We start from the raw sequence: 23,294 nt of genomic DNA, 5'->3' as shown, positions 1-23,294 counted from the left end.
GCAGTAGTGAGACTGCTTTTGAGACAAGGTGCAGGGGGGAGAGAGAGTGTTTAGGAATAGGTAAAGGTCATGAGTACAAAAGTAATCTGAGTTTAAGAGAGATGGGCTAATAAACAGTGCAGGTGGAGAGGGAGAAGGAGTAATTGAGTAATGTAGTTTGTTATAGAGACAAAAGGCAGCAAAAAGGAATAAGAAGATATTAGGCATTTTTACAAAAGAGGGAACCAGTTAAACACATAAGACACAGTATTACAGTAGCAATTGCATTTGACAACAGTAAGGTATATGAAACAATCTTACAAAAGTACTTGCCTTGTGTCTTGCCCCTTGCCCAATCCTTGTTCAATTCTTGTATAATTCTATTGCTATATTGCTAGTGAATCACTTATAAAATGTTCACTTTGAAACTGTGAACATATGTTGTTATAGCAATGCACATCACTGTGCAATGCACATCTCAGACTGGTGTGAAATATATGCAGGGAGGGCAGTCAGCTGAGTCCACTAAATTTAGTTGATTGCTAATCAAAGACAATTGGAAAGGCCAATTGGAAAGTTAGTTAGATTCTGGTCTGGTCAGGGTGAGATGTTAAGTAAACAGACAATAAAATTTGGGGGAGGTTAAAACTATGGAATAAGACAGCTATACATTTTAGAATAATAGCAAGTATTGATAAGGATTGAATATCAAATGGCAGTTAAATGAACATTAGAAATAACACAGTGGATAACAGTACAACAGATGTAGGACTAAATTAACAAACTAAAATAATTTGCTCTATGTAAATATTCACGTACCAGAAGAGAGTTACAGGAGAGTAAAAGACACCAGAGAGCAGTGAATAGTTGCAGAATGACAGGGTCTCTATTCACGTACCAGAAGAGAGTTACAGGAGAGTAAAATACACCAGAGAGCAGTGAATAGTTGCAGAATGACAGGGTCTCTATTCACGTACCAGAAGAGAGTTACAGGAGAGTAAAATACACCAGAGAGCAGTGAATAGTTGCAGAATGACAGGGTCTCTATTCACATACCAGAATAGAGTTACAGGAGAGTAAAATACACCAGAGAGCAGTGAATAGTTGCAGAATGACAGGGTCTCTATTCACGTACCAGAAGAGAGTTACAGGAGAGTAAAATACAACAGAGAGCAGTGAATAGTTGCAGAATGACAGGGTCTCTCTTCACGTACCAGAAGAGAGTTACAGGAGAGTAAAAGACACCAGAGAGCAGTGAATAGTTGCAGAATGACAGGGTCTCTATTCACATACCAGAAGAGAGTTACAGGAGAGTAAAATACACCAGAGAGCAGTGAATAGTTGTTTATATATAAACAAATGTATAAACAAATGTTTGTATATTAATTGCTAAAAAAGCGATTATGGGGTGGAAAAAAGGATCTCACTTCGGGTAATTGTTTTTACCCAATCAGTACACATGAAGGTGGATATAAGGTCAGATGGGACCTTAGACTGCAGCTACTATTACGGCTTTCTTTGCCAAAACGCGTCCGCAGCCAGTCTAGGAGTGAGCTCCTTTTACTTCACCCACATTGCCGCTTTGTACTGCATCTACTACAAGTGAATGTTTTATGGAACGTTTATGGAACGCATAATAAAAGTTATCTTTTAATCACACTGAGAGTGCTCCTCATTTGAAGGATTAAGACATTTAAAGATGCAAAGTCTTGTCGTTGCTGTAAGGTTTTAGCAGAGAGATCTTGAAAAATCTGTTTCCTATTGTCTTGGTATTGTAGGACTAGATGTGTTCTTGCAAGGTTATATATTTCTCTTTGTTTATAGATTTGAAAACATAAAATAATTTCACTTGGTGGTTGGTTTTTAAATGGCTTTGGACGTAGGGCACAATGCACCCTCTCTAGAGGTATATCAGGTAGTGGAGTGATGTTGTCTTTCACGAGTTCCTGGAAAAGAGATTGCAGGTACTCTGGTATTGCAGCCCCTTGTATAGTTTCTGGTATGCCACAGAAACACAAGTTGCAGCGGCGTTCTCTGTTTTCTAGATTGTCCACTTTTTTTTCAAGGTCTGTTTGTTGTTGGTGATTCAACATATTTTCTGTTATTTCGGTGAAGGTGCTGTGTAATTCCTCTCTCTCCTCTTCTAAGTCATTAATTTCTTTCTTTAGGTCTCCACACTGCTCTTTGATGCAGGACGTTACTTGGTCTATAAGCTGTTCAATAGCTTGAAGTGTGACCGGCGTGCCTGTGCTATGGTCTGGTTAGGTGTTCGGTGTACCCTGCTTGTCTTTTTCAAGGAGGCCTGTAGTAGGATCTTCATCAGGGTGGGTAGCCGAGGTGACTGATATACAGGGAGTGCAGAATTATTAGGCAAATGAGTATTTTGACCACATCATCCTCTTTATGCATGTTGTCTTACTCCAAGCTGTATAGGCTCGAAAGCCTACTACCAATTAAGCATATTAGGTGATGTGCATCTCTGTAATGAGAAGGGGTGTGGTCTAATGACATCAACACCCTATATCAGGTGTGCATAATTATTAGGCAACTTCCTTTCCTTTGGCAAAATGGGTCAAAAGAAGGACTTGACAGGCTCAGAAAAGTCAAAAATAGTGAAATATCTTGCAGAGGGATGCAGCACTCTTAAAATTGCAAAGCTTCTGAAGTGTGATCATTGAACAATCAAGCGTTTCATTCAAAATAGTCAACAGGGTCGCAAGAAGCGTGTGGAAAAACAAAGGCGCAAAATAACTGCCCATGAACTGAGAAAAGTCAAGCGTGCAGCTGCCAAGATGCCACTTGCCACCAGTTTGGCCATATTTCAGAGCTGCAACATCACTGGAGTGCCCAAAAGCACAAGGTGTGCAATACTCAGAGACATGGCCAAGGTAAGAAAGGCTGAAAGACGACCACCACTGAATAAGACACACAAGCTGAAACGTCAAGACTGGGCCAAGAAATATCTCAAGACTGATTTTTCTAAGGTTTTATGGACTGATGAAATGAGAGTGAGTCTTGATGGGCCAGATGGATGGGCCCGTGGCTGGATTGGTAAAGGGCAGAGAGCTCCAGTCCGACTCAGACGCCAGCAAGGTGGAGATGGAGTACTGGTTTGGGCTGGTATCATCAAAGATGAGCTTGTGGGGCCTTTTCGGGTTGAGGATGGAGTCAAGCTCAACTCCCAGTCCTACTGCCAGTTTCTGGAAGACACCTTCTTCAAGCAGTGGTACAGGAAGAAGTCTGCATCCTTCAAGAAAAACATGATTTTCATGCAGGACAATGCTCCATCACACGTGTCCAAGTACTCCACAGCGTGGCTGGCAAGAAAGGGTATAAAAGAAGAAAATCTAATGACATGGCCTCCTTGTTCACCTGATCTGAACCCCATTGAGAACCTGTGGTCCATCATCAAATGTGAGATTTACAAGGAGGGAAAACAGTACACCTCTCTGAACAGTGTCTGGGAGGCTGTGGTTGCTGCTGCACGCAATGTTGATGGTGAACAGATCAAAACACTGACAGAATCCATGGATGGCAGGCTTTTGAGTGTCCTTGCAAAGAAAGGTGGCTATATTGGTCACTGATTTGTTTTTGTTTTGTTTTTGAATGTCAGAAATGTATATTTGTGAATGTTGAGATGTTATATTGGTTTCACTGGTAAAAATAAATAATTGAAATGGGTATATATTTGTTTTTTGTTAAGTTGCCTAATAATTATGCACAGTAATAGTCACCTGCACACACAGATATCCCCCTAAAATAGCTATAACTAAAAACAAACTAAAAACTACTTCCAAAACTATTCAGCTTTGATATTAATGAGTTTTTTGGGTTCGTTGAGAACATGGTTGTTGTTCAATAATAAAATGAATCCTCAAAAATACAACTTGCCTAATAATTCTGCACTCCCTGTATTACCTTCTGGGGTTTTGAAAAAGGTGTTGACTGAGCTGTGCCCTGTTTGTTGTGTTTTCGCATGTTTGTCAGCCTTATTTAATTTGCGCTGTGACATCTCTGCTGATATGTGGATTTGAGACTTAGTACTATCTCTTAGTGGTCGTGTCTGCTACTTTAAAGACGGTCAGGCTTAACTTTTTAGGGCATGTTATATCCCCTTTTTAAGCAGTGTTGATGAAGTGTACAATTTCTTTGAGGAGGAATCATGCAATGTCTTAGATCATTCTGAGTATGATCCGCATGTCAGAGAGCTATATTGTTAGGAGTCTAGATTGTATTAGCAGAAATGGTTATGCTGTCACTTAAAAGTAATTTGTGAATAAAAAGATCTGAAATGATTTAATTTTCAATAAAGTTCCACATGGAGCCTTATCCACAAGATGGGGTAAGCTGTAGGCTTATGTGATGATGATATATGAGTCTTTCATGTAATTGTCAGCCTGGAGTATTTTGAGTGCGTCACATGTGTGATTTTTATTTAGTGCTGCTCACTTTTATATATGAGGTTTAGCAGTGGTGAGAGCTGTTGCGCACCAGATGCAGAGCTCCGGAAAGTAACCTTCCTTTCAAGGTGGCTTGTGGTGGCTCTTTGTGGGTGATTTGGCACCAAATAGAGGTATGTGGGCTGCTTTCTGGCTGACCCGATCACGGAGCTCTAATGTGTTGTAGCCATCTTGGATGCTCGCTCGCTCGCTCGTCCTCTTGAGTTGTCCTTTCAAGTTTGTGTGTGTGCCATCATTTGTCCTTTTAAGGCTGGTTGTGTGAATGCTGTGAGCTGTCTCTTTAAATCTGTGTGTGCGAGTTGCTACTGTGCCTTTAAGGATGTGCGTTGTATGTGCCTGTTTTAGGACTATGTAAGTGTTTTCCCTTTAAGAATGTTTGCGTGTGCATGTGGAAAGATCTGTCCTTTTGAAGACTTTGTGTATCATTCCTTTAAGATGTGCATTTTGGTCCAGCTTACGAATGGAGTGCTAACAGTTATGTGCGAGTAATAATCGGTATATTACGGGTGTTTGCGTGCATCAGGTTTTCCGCTCGTATTATAAGTTGAAACTCATCAGGTTAGCGCATCCTCACAGCTATAGTTCACTATTTTGCAGAACAAAAAAGTCTCACAAAACACATCAAAAATATATTACAAACAGTTATACTTATAATAACACCATCTAATAAAAAATATTAAAAAAAAAATAGAAAAAAAAATTATAAGGGCTCAAAGCTATGAAGTCTCAGGTGTTTTGGAAAAAAAAGGCAGGCAAAGAGCTTTAACATAGACATACATACATATAAATCTCTAAAGAATCTCTAACCTTTCCAGTTGTGATTTTATCTTAGCTGTGAGTTAGCTGGTGAGTGCTGGGTGTCTCTATGTGTTGTATTATTTTTTGTTTGTAATCCCCCTTGTTTCTTGCACCCATTCCGGACTGAGGTTAACTGCTTGTGGCTCTGGTGACATCACAGCTTTTTTGGAGTGCTATTTAGCACCCAGGGCTGGGATGTTGCTGAGTCACTGGATGTGTACCTGGTCCGGTCTTGGAGTACAGTTCCCTTCCGTGTTTTGTATTTCTCTGGGTGATTACATCCACCTGTGCACCCCTTCTTTGTTCTCAGTTTGTTTGGCTTTGTAAGCTCGCATGGTTTGGCTGTGTTAGGGACTCAGGCAGTGGAAAGGACCTTGACGTGGTGCCTGAGCTTTTCCCATTTGGCCAGATGCGGTAACAAACCTTTCCAGTTGGGATTTTATCTTAGCTGTGAGCTAGCTGGTGAGTGCTGGGTGTCTCTATGTGTTGTATTATTTTTTGTTTGTAATCCCCCTTGTTTCTTGCACCCATTCCGGACTGGGGTTAACTGCTTGTGGCTCTGGTGACATCACAGCTTTTTTGGAGTGCTATTTAGCACCCAGGGCTGGGATGTTGCTGAGTCACTGGATGTGTACCTGGTCCGGTCTTGGAGTACAGTTCCCTTCCGTGTTTTGTATTTCTCTGGGTGATTACATCCACCTGTGCACCCCTTCTTTGTTCTCAGTTTGTTTGGCTTTGTAAGCTCACATGGTTTGGCTGTGTTAGGGACTCAGGCAGTGGAAAGGACCTTGACGTGGTGCCTGAGCTTTTCCCATTTGGCCAGATGCGGTAACAAACCTTTCCAGTTGGGATTTTATCTTAGCTGTGAGCTAGCTGGTGAGTGCTGGGTGTCTCTATGTGTTGTATTATTTTTTGTTTGTAATCCCCCTTGTTTCTTGCACCCATTCCGGACTGGGGTTAACTGCTTGTGGTTCTGGTGACATCACAGCTTTTTTGGAGTGCTATTTAGCACCCAGGGCTGGGATGTTGCTGAGTCACTGGATATATATATATACACACAATATGGTTATATATGTGCACGTATTTATATGTGTATTTACAGACATATATACACATATAAACATATAAGTGCATATGTACACACACACACATATATATATATATAGGTAATCCCCAGAAAGGAGGACAAAGGAGGCTGGAAAATCACCCACGGCTGGTTCAAAAAAGATTTATTGAGCAAAGGTCCTAGTACAAAAGGTGAGAGCAAAGCATTAACACCTGACGCGTTTTGCGCATGCGTACATGCGCTTCATCAGAGGTGATGAGTTCAAGGTGTGAGTGAACTTAAATGCAACAAAAGAGCCAATCAAGGCCTTGTTCAGTCAAAACCCTTATCTACACCTGTAGATTAAGTGGCAGGGTAATTTGTTGCAAATGAGTCATTCATCCTATTTTATAAACTTCTATATGTATACAAAGACATAAAAGACATTTATATACATAATACTAGTACAATTTTCTATATATTCCAAAACATATATCATAACAATACATAATTCTAAGCATAAAATAAGGAAATACAAAAATGAAATAAAATAAAAAATCTAAAATAATACCAATTACATATTAGAAAGCTGAGAAATAAAAACATATGTTTATAGCTTAGAGGAGACAGGTGATTTTTACATAAAGGGCTAAGCAAATAAATGGCAATATATGTGGCCCTAATAATATAATGAAAGTATATATATATATATATATAAAAACCACCAGTCTACATATGAAAAGGAAAAATTGCTATATTAACAAAGGGTAAAACAATATGATAATATGTATAAAAGCAAATAAGATTAGGCAAATAAAATGAATATTATATACATGTAAAAAGAAAATATATATCAAAAAACACCTGATTGATTGAGGATGTACTATATTATTTTATAATCTGCATTATTAGGTAAGATTCAAAGGATTAGAAGGCACTTAGGTGCAAGACTATAGTATGAGGAAAAATGGAAGGTAACTTTAGCAGTTCCGGAAAGAAAATGAATTATTCAACAAATAAATCAACATCCATCCTTTTGTTGATCCCTTCTGGAGCTCTAGTATGCAACTTTACAATCCAAAATATTTCTTTTTTTTCTTTTTTTCTCAGACTTTTTTTCCTATCACCACCCCTGGGGTGTATTTTAATTATATCAATACCTATAAATGAAAAGTATTTTGGTCCCATACCATGTAATCTAAAGTGTTTATCTACCGGCGTTTTTGGTTCCTTATCATCCAGAGAGCGCAAGTGCTCGCAGATTCTTTCTTTTAGTGGGCGGGTAGTGATACCTATGTATTGGCAGGAACAGAATAAACAATTAATGAGATAGATGACGTAATGGGAATTACAGTCGATCCTATCACTAATATGAAATACTTAATTGGTAACTTTTGAAGAAAAAGTATCTGTCACAGTGATACAAGTGCATCCTTTGCATGGTACATGGCCACATTTGAAACATCCCGGTTTTAGGCTAAGCCAATGCGAGCCTACTACTTCTTTATCTGTGAACTGTTTACCAGTTATATCTCTTATAGTGGGAGCTTTTCGTGCTATACACTTAACTCCTGATGTTCGGATGTTATTAAGGGCCTCATCTCCTTTTAAAATTGTCAATTTTTTACTATATTACAGATTTGATTGTATTGTCTGCTAAATTGTGTGATGAGCAAAAGATTTTGACCAGGTAAGACAGACTTTTCTGTTATTAGAGACTTATCAGAGTTACATCCTCCTTTAAGCAGATCTTGTCTATTTAAATCTGCCACTTGTTTTTCTATTTTAAATAGCAAATTTCTTCAATAGCCTCTATCTATTAATCTATTAGTTAGCTCTCTGGCTTGGGAATAATACTCTGTTAGTTCTGTACAATTCATCCTTAGGCGTAAATATTGGGCTTTCAGAATACCTCTTTTTAGATGATTGAGATGACTGGAGTCAGCTCTCAATATTGTATTTCTGGCCAAAGGTTTGCGATAAGTACATGTGGAGATTCTATTACCTACGGCTCTTAGGCTCAGATCTAAAAAATCATTAGTTTGGTTATGTGTCTGTGCTGTAAATGTCAAATTATATTCATTATTATTCATAAAGTCTATAAATTTGTCAGCAGTGCAATCTACTCTGGTGTCCCAGATGACAATGATGTCATCTATGAAGCGACCATATAGTATGACATTCTTCTTATATGGAAATGGGTCTGAAAAGATCATGTTGAATTCTAGCCACCCCATATAAATATTGGCAAAGGCGGGGGCAAATTTTGCCCTCATCGCTGTGAATCGTCTTTGTAGGTAATAAGTACTTTTTTAAAATAATCTTACGAACAAATCTATTAATATCTATAAGTGTATTCACAAGATCAAAATTATGTGCTGATGCATATGATAGACCTTTATTTAACAAATTACATTCTGTGTTGGACAGGATATAGTCAGAGAGATTAATGACTGCTACTTCTTTACAGTTTTTCTGACCCTGCTGGGGTAATGAAAGGTGGACCCTGCTTGTCCCATTCCTATTGTGTCTTGTGTTCTTTTTGGTGTACTTGTCTGATTAGGTTGTTTCACTAAAGCTTTTAATTCTTTTCTACCAGGATTAGGATTTAGACTGATTTTATCAGGTTCAGGTAGGCTTTGTGACTGTTCACCTTCGACTGGGCACTAGTGTCTTGGTAATCCGATTCTATACTAGAAAATGTGACATGTTAATTTTTTTCGGACTTATTACTATTTCCTTTTTTGTTTTTATTCTTGTTCTTATTTTTCTTAGGAGGTGGCCAATTTTGTCTAGTAGGCTTATGTTGCTGCCAAGAGTAGACTATGTTAAGTTCATAATCCTTAACATCTCTCTGGTATTTCTGTACCTTCCTTTCAGATAATACTGTATCTAAATTATCTATTGTTTAAGTAAGCTGTTTGGTATAGTCTGCATATTTCTGAGTGGTTTCAAATAGTTTAAGTGTTTCAATGGCACTATTAATTTCAATAAGGACCTAATCACTCTCTTCTTTTTTATGGCATAACAGTTGTTTCATTCATATTATGGAACAGTTAGTTAAATTATCATTCCATTCCTTTAAGTGTTTCAATGGCAGTATTAATTTCAATAAGGACCTAATCACTCTCTTCTTTTTTATGGCATAACAGTTGTTTCATTCATATTATGGAACAGTTAGTTAAATTATCATTCCATTCCTCCATAAATTTGGGGTTATTAAGTGCAAAGGAGGGATATTTTTTCATTCTTAAACCCCTAGGTACCTTATGTTCAGATATATAGAGTTCTAAGAACTCTATATCCCACCACAGATTAGTTTCCCTAAACCTTAGCAATTCTAATTTCGAAATACATTTGTAATATCATCCTGATTAACAAGAACTAGTGCTTGGCTATCACCTTTTAGTGCATTTTCCATAATGCGTTTTCTTTTTGTTTCATTTATAACCCCTGTGGGTATCATTGTTGCCATTATGGAAAGTGCACTAAAGTATAATATGTATAAATGGCTTATGCACTTTGGACCAGAGGAGCCCTCTGTTTATATCTGCAGAGATAAAATTAAAAACTATAAAAACAAAGCTAATTGGTAGCAGATATAAATAATGGGAACCTTAAACACCAATGTGTAATGAAAACAGTGTTTAAATCTAGACAATACTAGAATTCTCAATAATAGGCAGTCCCAAAATATTGCTGTTTATTCCCATGTTTACAAAAAAGGTTTTTGTACTTGCCAAAATGTGGAAATATAAAACATTAAGTAATGATGCAGTCCACAATTGTGAAATTATTAATCATGAAAAGTTCCAAATGTTGCGCTACAATTGTATATGGTCAAAGCGCATGAATGACAGTTCCAGTGTAGGCAAAAAAACGTGCACAATATGTTTATATATGTGCACGTATTTATATGTGTATATATGTATTTACAGACATATATACACATATAAACACATAAGTGCATATATACATGTGTATATATATATATATATATATATATATATATATATATATATATATATATATATATAAATACCGTCCTCTTTACTGTGTTACCCTCCTTGGGGACAGCTGCCTGGGTGCAAAGATACTTCAAATATTCCTTGCAAATAAATGCACTCTCAGGCCTTTTTCAAGTGAACAATCAAAGCTTTCTTTAATGAAACGTTTTCGGGGATGTTTTCCCCTTCATCAGCATGACAAAATGTGACAAAGCAAACAAATTTATACACATGTGTATACACAACAAACAATTCCCACCTGTGTTAAATCAGTGAAAGTGCAGCAAAAACTATTCGTGGACCGCATACCTTGCGTTCCACCATTGCTAACCCGGAAATGTCTACTTCTACTACATCCAGTAGGTTACGTCAAATATTATACACCTTTTTAGTATGTATGTATTATTTAAATCATATGTGTCAATGTTATGCCTCAAATTCATATTATAACTATATACATGTGCTAATTATTCTTTTGCATCCCCTCGGTGCTTAAATCAATAAATATTTATAGTGCACTATCGGTGTTTTCATTTCCTACTTGTGTTTGTCACTTATATTGCATTAATTATCTCTAAACAACACACTACTTGTACCCCGCTCTTATTACTTTTGTAACACTGCTCGGGTCTCTATTTTTTTATTGTGATGAATGTACTTACTACGCTGGTTGTGTTGCGTGTTTTGTTATTCTGGTGGTCATGGTAACATCCTTCTGCCGGAACTATTTGGCGTAGGGATCCTACGTTGTACTATTTTTTAGGGCGCTATGTTGTTATGCATATGTTCGGTTCTTATTCTCGGTATAGGTACTGTGTTCATACTAGTACTATTCTATTAATCTGACCCACATATACTAATCTAGTTACAACTTTCATACACCACTTTGCACTATATATATCATGTATATATTGACACAAATTAAAAATGAAAAAAATAAAAAGTAACAGATAAAATGCTAGTATACATACTAACAATTATGCACTACTATATTGGCTACTATGTACTACTGCAGGATTGGCCCCTGGTGATATAAGTATAAATTGTATCTCTTATACAGTTATTGTGTTATTTTGCTTCCCCTCTTGTCATGAAGTTATAGAACTGATTCTTCTCTTTCTTGGTGTGCACCATCCACTATCCTTTATATGTAATCCTTCATTGAAGGGAACAGTTCCTTCTTCCTGCATCTTTTTCTGGTGTGGCTCTACTGGCTCCTTGTTTCGTCTTCAGCTCATTTTTTTATATAGATATAGGAGATAAAATGTATAAGAAGTGCAATATGCCTTCGTGGACCACTTGTATCATGAGTGGTGGGTGGCACCTAGGTGTCTCCCTCCTACTCAGGTTTTTGGTGTATGTTAGATAGCTCACCCCCTCTGGGGGCAAGTTCGCCAAACTACCAAAGCATACTAGGGTTTACCACTGGCCATGCCTCGTAGTGTGTCTCCAATCTATATGAGCGCTTTATAATCCGGTGGGGAAATCAGTCCCCCTGGGGTTACGGTGCCAAGTCTGTACATCCACTCTGCTTCACGCCTCAATAGGGTTTTGTTCCAATCACCCCCTCTATCCAGGGGGGGGATATGATCGATGAGGATATACCTGATGGTCGATACTTGATGTGATTTTACTGCACAGTGTCTCGCCACCGGTTGGTCCGAATCCCCTTCCTTTAGTGCTACTCGGATCGCTCTCCTGTAATTGGCCATCCTTTCTCTGAGTGTTCCACTCATTTTTCCAACATAGAATTGAGAGCACGGACAATAGAGCAGGTATATCACATGTGTCGTGTTGCAGGATATGGAGTGTTGGATGGTGTACACTTTATTCGTTTGTGGATGGTGAAACGTTTTGGTAGATATCAACCCATTGCATGTAGTGCATCCCAAGCACTTGTATGAGCCTTTAATATTTTTATGTGTAGCACCTATGTAGCTTTTTTTAGGGTCTGTGCGGACCAAGATGTCTCGTAGATTGGTTCCTCTTCTGTAGGCTATCATAGGTGTCATTCTCTCTGCAAATTTTAACCTTGTGTCTGATTGTATCAGGAGCCAATGTGTCCTCAATATTTTGCCCGCTTGTGTGGTATTTGGGGCAAAGGTGGTAGCCATTATTAATTTACTTTCTGTTTCAGCTTTTGCTGCTTTGTAGATGAAGTTATCTTGTGTAAGTGTTAGGACCTCATTTAAGGTATCCTCCACTATTCTCTTCTTATAACCCCTCTGAAGAAATTTGTCCCTCATTTCCTGCAGCTGGGAGACCCCTGCAAAGTGGTTAGAATTATTTCTAATTACACGGATCATTTGGGACTTAATGATCCCCCTCAGGAGTGTGGGCGGATGGCAGCTGTTGGCACTCAGTATTGAATTTCTATCTGTTGGCTTGTGATAAAGTGTACTTCCCAATTTGTGTCCCTGTATGTAGATATTAAGATCTAGGAACTGTATTTCTTTCTCATTGTGGCTAATTTTAAATCTCACAGTGGTTTCTGTGTTGTTTAGATAGTTAAACCAATCGAGTAATGTTCTTTGCCCCCCTCGCCAGATCAAGAAAACATCATCGATGTATCTCACATAAAACACTATCGACGATGTGTCAGTGTTCCATAGATAATCATTTTCGAACTGGAACATAAATATGTTGGCGTAGGATGGGGCCATATTCGACCCCATCGCCGTGCCTGCTATCTGCAGGTAAAATTTTGTATCAAATCGAAAATAATTATGGCTGAGGCAGTACTCTAAAAGGGTAAGTAAATATTCAACTGGTGGCCCCTCATATAGCCTGCCTTCCGTCAAATGAGTTCTTACTGCATCCATGCCCTTATCATGGGGGATGATTGTGTAGAGACTGTTGACATCCAGGGTTACCAGGATGTCACCAGTCTCCACACTCACATCCCTCATTTTCCTTATCAGATCATTGGTGTCAGCTATATATGATCTGACCCCCTTTACTGTTGGTTGTAACAGGATGTCGATCACCTGCGCAACCGGTTGGGTAAGCGATTGTACTGCTGACACTATGGGTCGTCCCGGAGGTTTATGTAAGGTTTTATGTATTTTTGGAGTTGTATACAAGATAGGTATTCGAGGATATTGTGTAACACAAAAATCATACAATTTGTCTGTTAAATACCCTTGTTGTAGACCCATCTGCAAAATGCCATCTATCTGTTTCTTGTACATGGTTGTAGGGTCTTTTGTTAACATGGAGTATGTGTTTGCATCTGCCAATTGTGTCAGGATGTCTTCCCTATAGTCATCATAGTTCATTAATACAATCGCCCCGCCTTTGTCCGCGGGGCGAATTATGAGACTGTGATCGTCCTGTAATGTTTTAATGGCTGTTTTTTCAATACTGGTTAAGTTGTGTTTCCATGTTTTAGTAGTCCTTTCCTGTTCCATGTCCTGAGTGACTAACCTCACATATGTCTTAGTGCTTGCACTGCAGTTGTGAGGCTCAAATGTGCTGGGTTTCCTGCATTTATGTAAGGGGTCAAGTGTATCTACACTCTGGGGTGTATTTTGAAAATGTTCCTTAATTTTCATGCTTCTATTCAACTTATATATATCCGTTTTCAGATCTATTTCAGATATAGTATGTGTAGGCACAAACGCCAAACCTTTATTAAGGACTAGTGTTTCAGCAGGCGTAAGTGTGTGTTTACTGAGATTAACAACTATATTCTCCGTCTGAAGCGACGTATAGGTCTGTTCCTGTTTCTGCCCCCTCGTCCTCCTGATGTGTGGTCTATTCCACCTCCCTCTCCTCTCGATCTGGTGGTTACACCTAAAAAATGTTCAGGTGTGGAGTGTACCCTACCTGAATATGAGGTATGATGTACTGTTTGTGAGGGGTATATCTCAGGTGAAGTTTGGTTAGTGTGTAGGGTGCTAGTGTCTGTATCTGACGTATCTGCTCCACTCGTATCGATAGTGTGAAACTGTACCCTCCTAGATCTTTGTGGTCTCCTAATCCTACCTTCATTGGTGTTAGTTAACCACTTATATACTCTGTCATGTGTATAGTCTGAGTTAACTGTGTCGAGTTTTCTATTTTTAAACACAAGTAATTCTGACCTGTATTTATCTATCTGTTGTTTGAGTTTAAGTAGCCAGTTCTCTTGTTGATCTCTGGTAAGTGTCTCATTGTGTATCTGTTCAAACGTGACTATTTCAACTCTGACCCTAACTAGGATGTTGGTAACTTCCTCTACTACTAGCAACATTAGGTCTAAGGAGCACTTATTTAATATATGGCACCATTTTTTACGGAATTCTGGGTTCTCTCTACCTATTGTGGGAATATTTTTTACCCTAAACCCCCTGGGAATATGGTTAAGCCTATGATATTCTGATAAGTAGCTGCCATGTAGCATAAGGTCAATTTTACGTTTTTTTAATTTTAACAGGTTGTGGTATACATTTACAGGGGTCTCACCAGCTGTTCTGTTGATCGGAGCGAATAAGATTCTGGCCGCATCGTCATGTGTGTATGACACTGTGCCTATTTGCGCTCCAAGTGCCTGTGTTCCTGGATCCTCTGTATTCCCCATTGTAGTTATTCCAGGTGGAGGGAGCTCTGTAACGGGAGTTAATGCAGCTTCCATCTTGGTGGATAATAATCCGTTCAGTGTAGGGCACTGGCAAAAACGGATTATGTACTTTGTTGCTCTCTCTTTATTGCGGCAATCTTTGTGTGCGCTGACATGTTCGCACAATCCTGCTGTAGTATAGTAGGCACTAAATTAAATCACTGGTAGGTTCCTGGGGGTACACTAGTATAAATACCATACAAATACCGTCCCCTTTACTGTGTTACCCTCCTTGGGGACAGCTGCCTGGGTATATATATATTTATATATTCCTTGCAAATAAATGCACTCTCAGGCCTTTTTCAAGTGAACAATCAAAGCTTTCTTTAATGAAACGTTTTCGGGGATGTTTTCCCCTTCATCAGCATGACAAAATGTGACAAAGCAAACAAATTTATACACATGTGTATACACAACAAACAATTCCCGGAACGGAACATATGCATAACAACATAGCGCCCTAAAAAATAGTACAACGTAGGATCCCTACGCCAAATAGTTCCGGCAGAAGGATGTTACCATGACCACCAGAATAACAAAACACGCAACACAACCAGCGTAGTAAGTACATTCATCACAATGAAAAAATAGAGACCCGAGCAGTGTTACAAAAGTGATAAGAGCGGGGTACAAGTAGCGTGTTGTTTAGAGATAATTAATGCAATATAAGTGACAAACACAAGTAGGAAATGAAAACACCGATAGTGCACTATAAGTATTTATTGATTTAAGCACCGAGGGGATGCAAAAGAATAATTAGCACATGTATATAGTTATAATATGAATTTGATGCATAACATTGACACATATGATTTAAATAATACATACATACTAAAAAGGTGTATAATATTTGACGTAACCTACCGGATGTAGTAGAAGTAGACACTTCCGGGTTAGCAATGGTGGAACGCAAGGTATGCGGTCCACGGATAGTTTTTGCTGCACTTTCACTGATTTAACACAGGTGGGAATTGTTTGTTGTGTATACACATGTGTATAAATTTGTTTGCTTTGTCACATTTTGACATGCTGATGAAGGGGAAAACATCCCTGAAAACGTTTCATTAAAGAAAGCTTTGATTGTTCACTTGAAAAAGGCCTGAGAGTGCATTTATTTGCAAGGAATATATATATATATATATATATATATATATATATATATATATATATATATATATATATATGCATTGGAGACCTTTGCAGTAAAGTAGATGAAACATGAAAAAACATATTAATGCAATATTGATTTTAAATAAAGGTTTTAACTATGTATTTACTGTAAATTGCTTATTTTCTAATGTTCTGCACATATCAGAATATGCTCTAAGTATTTATAAATATATATTCCTATACATATCTGTATATATCTATACCTATATAATTATATATATATATAGGTATAAATATATATTTTATCAAAAAACATGATATATATACATATAGAAATATATATTTAAGAATAAATAGAACATATTCTGCTATGTAAAGAAGATCGGAATGTGAAATATTCATATTTTCTTGACGGGTTAGTGCACTTGAGAATATGCGATCGGGAGTTGGATGTTAGGTAGGTTTTTCCCACTTTTTGTTTTCTCCATTAACTTCTATGGGGGAATAGTTTATTGCGCGTCCGATATTCTAAGTTCGGCTTACTTTTAACTCATAATAACAGCGCAACACGATGTGCGCAAAAAGCTTACTTCTAGCGCAGTTAATTAATTAAATTACATGTGTAATCTGGCCCTTTGTTTGGTATTGACAGGGCCCCCTTAAGTCTCTGTATAATGCATAGAATGCAAGTATGTAAGGCAAGAGCTTGATAGAATACAAATATGTATGCTGAGGGATTAAAACAATGTGTTGATGTGGGTAAAGCAGAGTTCATGTCTAATTGTTGCCTGGGGAAGTCTATAGGGGCAAACATGACCTATACACAGCAAAATATGGCTGTTTTTTTTTGTTGTTGTTGTTTGTTTCTGCTGACACAAACAGTGCAGTATTTGTTGGTAGTCTTTATTTAAACCCCAAGTAAAATAATGTTGTATGGCCAAGAAAACATTTAAGAAGGTCAAACACAGATGTTACCTTTACGCATTTAATAGTATATACCGTATATCAACGTATATTGTGTTTGAGCAATGCAAAAAATGCTTCCTAAAATTTAAATTGAGTTTAATCACAGATGTGCAACAAATCATGATTTTCAGTTTCATAAATATGGGTCATCATGATCTGCTGGAATTGTACTCTTGACGAAGTTTCCTGCAGAGTACTTTAATTATGGGCACCCAAGTCCATTCTGGGATACTTTCAGCCATTGCAAACTGGAGAGAGAAACAAAAATATTGTGTAAGAGAAATAAGGTTTTACTATTAAATGATCAAAACAAAAAAAGCAAATGGGCATTTTGCTTGTTTTTTATGTTTTACTTACACACATTTTCTGGGAAGAGAAACACACACAACTCAAATATAAAAAATAATTATAATAATTCTGTGATTTTACCATCAAGCAAATTACTGATTTAGAAAAGAAAATTACCCATATACCAAGTGATTTTTAATCTGTACTAAACACCCCTTTATGAGCACCAAACAGACAAATGAGCAGTTTCTTGAAATTGTGAGACCCCTTTCTCTTAATTGATTAAAAACTAAAGTAGATATTGGGTGAGCTGCATTACAAAAGCAAAATTCCATAGATTTTGTTTTTATGTAAAAGTCCACCTCACAAAAGAGAAAAAAATAACAGTTGAAATATTCCTAAGCATCAAACACTTCAAAATGTACTCACATATGCAATAAGTCACTTAAATTGCAGCATATGTAAACTATCACTGTCTCCTAATATCTCAGTCAATGATGATTAGCAGAGCCCAAAGCAATAATACCCTCAACCTGCTCATGACTCTCTGTGAGCTCTCAATAGGGCCCAGATGTTCGAAAGTGCTACAATGTGGCAAAATATTCCAAGCAATCCGCTGCTATGTTGAGTGAACTTGTCGGAATATTCCAAGCTCTCGGCATACGCATAAGCAACACCCAGCATCACTGATCATAATAGCGATGTATAGTAAACGATCCCTGGAATAGTATTGCCGTCTGCCTAATCGCTACTCCTAATACCCCTAAAACGAAGTACCCTACGATCGCATACTAACTAAAATAATAAATATTAATAATACCCACTGCAAATCAATTACTATTAACCTCTAAACCATGACATACCCACTGCAAGTACTATCTATTAACCCCCTATGCTGTCATCAACCCACCACAAGTGCTAACTATTAACCCCCTATGCCGCCATCAACCCGCCGCAAGTGCTAACTATTAATCTCCTATGCCGCCATCAACCCACTGCAAGTACCTAACTATTAACCCCTATGCCACCATCAGCCCACCGCAAGTGCTAACTATGAATCCCCTATGCCGCCATCAACCCACTGCAAGTAGCTAACTATTAACCCCATATGCTACTATAAAACAAATCTAAGTTAAAAAAAATCTAATTTAAAAAATCTAAGTTAAAAAAATCTGTTAAAAAATTACAAAACACTAAACCAAAAAACCTTACTAACCCCACTTTAACACCTAAGCCCCCTCTAAACTAACCCCACTAAATTACACAAAATAAAACAAAATCTAAGTTACAAAAATTAATAAACTTCATTATCTAAAAAAATGAAAGCATTATACCTAACACTAAACTACATGCCCCATAAAATAAAAAAGCCCCCCAAAATAAAGAAAAACTAAACCCTAACTCTAAAATTAATTATAGCCTACAGAATAAAATAAAAAATAACACAGCCTATTCAAAAAATAAAAAACCACCCCAAAAAACCCTAACTAACCCCAAAAGTGTTACTCACATCTGATGGGGATCCCAGCTTCTTTTGATCTGTTGTGGACCAATCTTCATCCATTGCTCCAGTTGCTGGGGGCCCATCTTCGTGGCAGGGGAGGCAGACTTTTCCGCCACCTCCACTACCCAATCTTCATCAATGGCAGGGCCCATCTTTATCCATCCTCAAGGCGGCAGGGGCCCATCTTCATCCATCTTCAAGGCGGCAAGGGCCCATCTTCATGGAGACAGACTTCGGCGGCCTCTTCCGACGCCTCCTCTCTGCACCTTCTTTTCTTTGTCTCTCTTCAGGGAGTCCTTCTCTTCATGCAATCTCTGCAGCACACTAAAACCTGGAAGCGCGGAACCCCAATATATAGGAATACTACTTAATTCTGATTGGCTGATTTGAATCAGCCATAAAAATAACTTTTTTATATTTAAATTCTAATTATCCTTTTCTATTGGATGAGCAGAAGAAAAGAAGCCGTGGAGGCGCTGGAAGAGGCCGCAGAAGTCCACCTCCACCACTGCGAAGATGGACCCCTCGGCGCCTGGAGGATGGATGAAGAGGGGCTTGCTGTTGATGAAGATTGCGTAGTCGACGTGACAGAAAACACCCGCGACAGATCAAGAGGAGTCAGAGTCATCATCAAACATGAGTAACAATTGTGGAGTTGGTTAGGTTTTTTTTTTGAGGTTAGATTTTTATTTTTCAGAATAGGCTTTTGTTTTCAATTTTATATCTTAGGCTAGGTTTTAACAGTTAGAATTTTTTTTCATTTAGGGGGTGGGGGGTTCCTTTAATGTAAGTGGGGGGTTGTAACTTATTTTAAATTTAAAAAGCTGTGATCGCTTTAGGGTAATGCCCTACAAAAAGCCCTTTTAAGGGCTATTGTAATTTATTTTAGAGTTAGGGTTTAGGGATTTTTTTATTTTGGGGGGTTATTTTATGGGGCATGTAGTTTAGTGTTAGGAATATTTTTTTATTTTGGATAATGTGTTTTTTGTATTTTAGTGGGGTTAGTTTAGAGGGGGGTTTAGTTGTTAGTGTAGTTCTAGTTTGCGTTGGGAGGTGGTAGTTTAGGCTTTAATAACCTAACCATTCTCTATACCTGTATGGGGGTTGATTGGGTTATTACATTTATTTGGGAATTTGTAGGCTTTAATCTCCTAACCACCCCTCATACCCATATAGGAGTTGATTGGGTGATTATTGTTAGTTTGGATTTTGTAGACTTAATCTTCTAAACACCCACCATACCCATATAGGAGTTGATTGGGTGATTATTGATAGTTAGGATTTTGTAGGCCTTAATCAACGAACCAACCCCCCATACCTGTATGAGGGTTGATTAGATGATTATTAATGGTTACTATTTATTAGGCCTTAATTACCTAACCACCACTAATACCTGTATGAGGTTGGTTAGATGATTATTGATGGTTACCATTTATTAGGCCTTAATCTCCTAACCACCCCCCATACCTGTATGGGGTTGATAGGTGATTAGGTTAGGGCAGCTTAGGGGTTAATGGTGTATTTATCTACATTTTTAAAAAATATTATGCATTCCTATGTTTGATGCATATTCTTTTAACTATTGTATATAAATTAATATGTATTTTTTTTTCTTGTTGAGTTTTTTTATTGTAAACATAAATATATATTTTAAAATGTATATTCATGTTACAAAAGGCATTAGTATTACAATAGTATTATTACATAACAGGCATGCAGTTATGTAATACTATAATCATACTGAAACTGTCTTTTATAACAGAAATATCTATTTATATTTAAAATAATAATGCATCAAGCAAGAATATCTACATTTTAATTCATGTATCCAATACTTAAACTAATATGCATTATACATGCATTGTATTTCAAACAATATAGATATAATGTAGTCAGGCTTTGCATTGGAATTCAATATTTAAACTGTTATGCATGTATATTGCATAATACATTAAAATGTATTTATGTTAGCTTTTTGTGTTTATTAGTGATAACATAGATATATATGTTTATATATATGTTATAGTAGTCAGTAGTATTGATATACTTTTACATCAAATGCATGCAGTTATGTAGAACTATAATGTTATTTATACTTTCTTTAATTACAAATAATAAACATAACAACATTAATTGCATCTTAATGTATATGCAAATATTTAAATATTATGCATTCTGCATAACAATGCATCATTTTAAATATTAAATATTTATGTATAGGGCCTTAGCATCTACATTTAGTTTTAGGTCATGCCAGTTTAGGGGTCAATGTTTAAATGATATGCATAGTCATGTACAATGCATATTGCTTAAATAATTGTATATATCTATAGAGGAAAAGGTATTTAATGATGCATTTTATTATTTTTAGCATATATTTTAAAATATATATTTATGTTTGAAATAATAGCAAGCAACCCTTAAATCCCTTTTAAGATATCTACAATAATTTAAATAATCTACATTGTACATAAAAATGCTTATTTTTTCAAGGAGATTAGGTAAATGCCAGAGGGCTGGCAATACCTCGCCGGCTTAGCGGAGCTCCTGGAACTCAGCGTCGGACCAGAATTGAGCCCCAGTTTGCTGATAGAGTAGGGTGTGGGGGATCAAGTCACCCTTATAGTATGTTGCCGGCAATTAGATGAGGCACCTAGGGATACCACTTGCTTGGGGGAGCTACCTACTGGGAGGAATGGGAGACCTTTTAAATCCGGAACCCTATTTCTCTGAGAAGGTAGCAACCACAAACAAGTGGTATCTCTAGGTGCCTCATGAAATTGCCAACAACATTTTAAAAGGACAACTTGATCCCCTGCATCCTGCTCAAACAGCACCCCTTTTAAGAAGCGTTGGACCAGGCTCAATTCTGGTCTGGCGCTGAGTTCCAGGAGCCCAACTAGGCCAGTGAGGTTTTGTTGGCCGCCGGCATTTTAGTGCAACTCTGTAAAATATTATTTAAACATTAATTATAATTTTAGTGACATAGCTTCATAGTTATAATGAGGAGATTTATTATTTAGTATAGTTTATTATTTATTATAGTGAGTTATGTTTTGGCAGTAGGCAGTTAGATTGGGTGTTCCAGGGGAGTGTAGGTTAGACATTATGTCAGTTTAGGTGGTATTAGGGACTTGGCTGAGTGTTCTGAGGGTGTGTAGGTTAGACATGACATAGGTGTAGGCAGTGCAGGGGGAGTGTAGGTTAGCTCTGACATAGGTGTAGGCAGTCGTGGGAGGTAGAGAGGCGGAGAAGAGGTAGTGTAGGTTAGGCATGATGTAGCTATAGGCATTCAGGGGGAGTTAGCGGGGCATGCTAGTGGGAGTAGTCTGCACTTTCATTCAGACACATCGGTATAAGATTGATGTTTGAAGCAGCGAAGTGCAGGATGCAAGGAGGGTAGCGGCCATGTACATTGCCTGAGCTAGTTAGTGTAGGTATAAGTAAACGTAGGTCCCCACTGCAATATTTGAAGTGTGCCTACACGGAAACTATTTTTAGTTTCAGTGAGCATACTGTCTGCGCCATATAGGCCTACTTCAAACAGGGCCCCCCTCTGGCCACAGCAAAATGCATATGTAATTGCTCGGACATGCCTCTTTTCTTAGAATATCTTGACAGACCGTCAGACTGCATGGCTGATGTGGCCAGTGAAGCAGCTTCCCGACGGTCTGTCGATGACATTGTTGACACTAACTAAACCTATTAACCCCTAAACCGCACCCCCCACATCACCAACACTACCTAAACCTATTAACCCATAAACCGCAGTTCCCCGACATCGCCAACACTAACTAAAGCTATTAACCCCTAAACCGCACCCCCTACATTGCCAACACTACCTAAACCTATAAACCCCTAAACCGCCACCCCCCGCATCGCCGACACTAACTAAATCACAAAATAAACCTATTAACCCCTAAACCGTCGTTCCCAAACATTGCCAACACTAAATAAAGCTATTAACACCTAAACCACCGTTCCCAAACATCGCAAACACTAATTAAACATATTAACCCCTAAACCGCCGATCCCCACATCGCAACAACCTAAATTAAACTATATTAACCCCTAAACCTAACACCCCCTTACTTTAACATAATTAAAATAGACCTAAATTAAAGTTACAATTATTAACTAACTACCTATCTAAAAAATAAATACAAAATTACATGTGAAATAAAAATAAAACCTAAGCTAGCTACAATATAACTATTTACTAACTACCTAGTTGAAATAAATACAAACTTACCTGTGAAATAAAACCTAAGCTTACACTAATAAAAACTACCATTACAAAAACTAACAAACAATATTATCCAAAACAATAAAAAATATTCCTATTCTAATACCCCGTTTTAAAAAACAAAACAAAAAAACACCCCAAAATAATTTTTTTTTTATCTATATTACTATAATAAACTACCAAGGGCTCTTAAAAGGGCCTTTTGTAAGAGTAAGACATCTCTCGCAGAAAACATTTACATTTTATTCTAACCCTTGTAAATCTTACTCGAGGATTGACTACATCTACAGT

At 37.6% G+C, this 23,294-nt stretch overlaps 2 protein-coding genes across 2 annotated transcripts in view; both read right to left on the bottom strand.

Annotated features, from left to right (window-relative positions):
- Positions 1 to 6,451: 6,451 nt before the first annotated feature.
- On the bottom strand, positions 6,452 to 13,850 carry LOC128647639 (uncharacterized). The gene is made up of 2 exons (XM_053700393.1): positions 9,402 to 13,850; positions 6,452 to 9,280 (listed from the first exon to the last, which is right to left on the bottom strand). Exon 1 carries the CDS (start codon positions 13,841 to 13,843, stop codon positions 11,744 to 11,746), a length of 2,100 nt encoding a protein of 699 aa, XP_053556368.1. The 5' UTR covers positions 13,844 to 13,850; the 3' UTR covers positions 6,452 to 9,280; positions 9,402 to 11,743.
- Positions 13,851 to 16,970: 3,120 nt separating this feature from the next.
- LOC128647629 (inactive hydroxysteroid dehydrogenase-like protein 1) overlaps positions 16,971 to 23,294 on the bottom strand; it is an 85,379-nt gene continuing 79,055 nt past the window's right edge. Inside the window, exon 4 of the mRNA XM_053700386.1 lies at positions 16,971 to 17,213. Within this exon, the coding sequence (XP_053556361.1) occupies positions 17,115 to 17,213 (99 nt within the window). The 3' untranslated portion in view covers positions 16,971 to 17,114. The remainder of the gene's footprint in view (positions 17,214 to 23,294) is intronic.

This window comes from Bombina bombina, chromosome 1 (genome assembly GCF_027579735.1).
Source record: "Bombina bombina isolate aBomBom1 chromosome 1, aBomBom1.pri, whole genome shotgun sequence".
NCBI classification, from domain to species: Eukaryota; Metazoa; Chordata; class Amphibia; order Anura; family Bombinatoridae; genus Bombina; species Bombina bombina.
Note: the sequence above shows the minus strand (reverse complement) of the source record. Positions and strands in the feature narration are given on the sequence as shown.

What these genes read in the sequence shown, in the direction of transcription:
- LOC128647639 (XM_053700393.1), bottom strand. Translation starts at nt 13,843, where the DNA reads ATGAAAATTAAGGAACATTTTCAAAATACACCCCAGAGTGTAGATACA.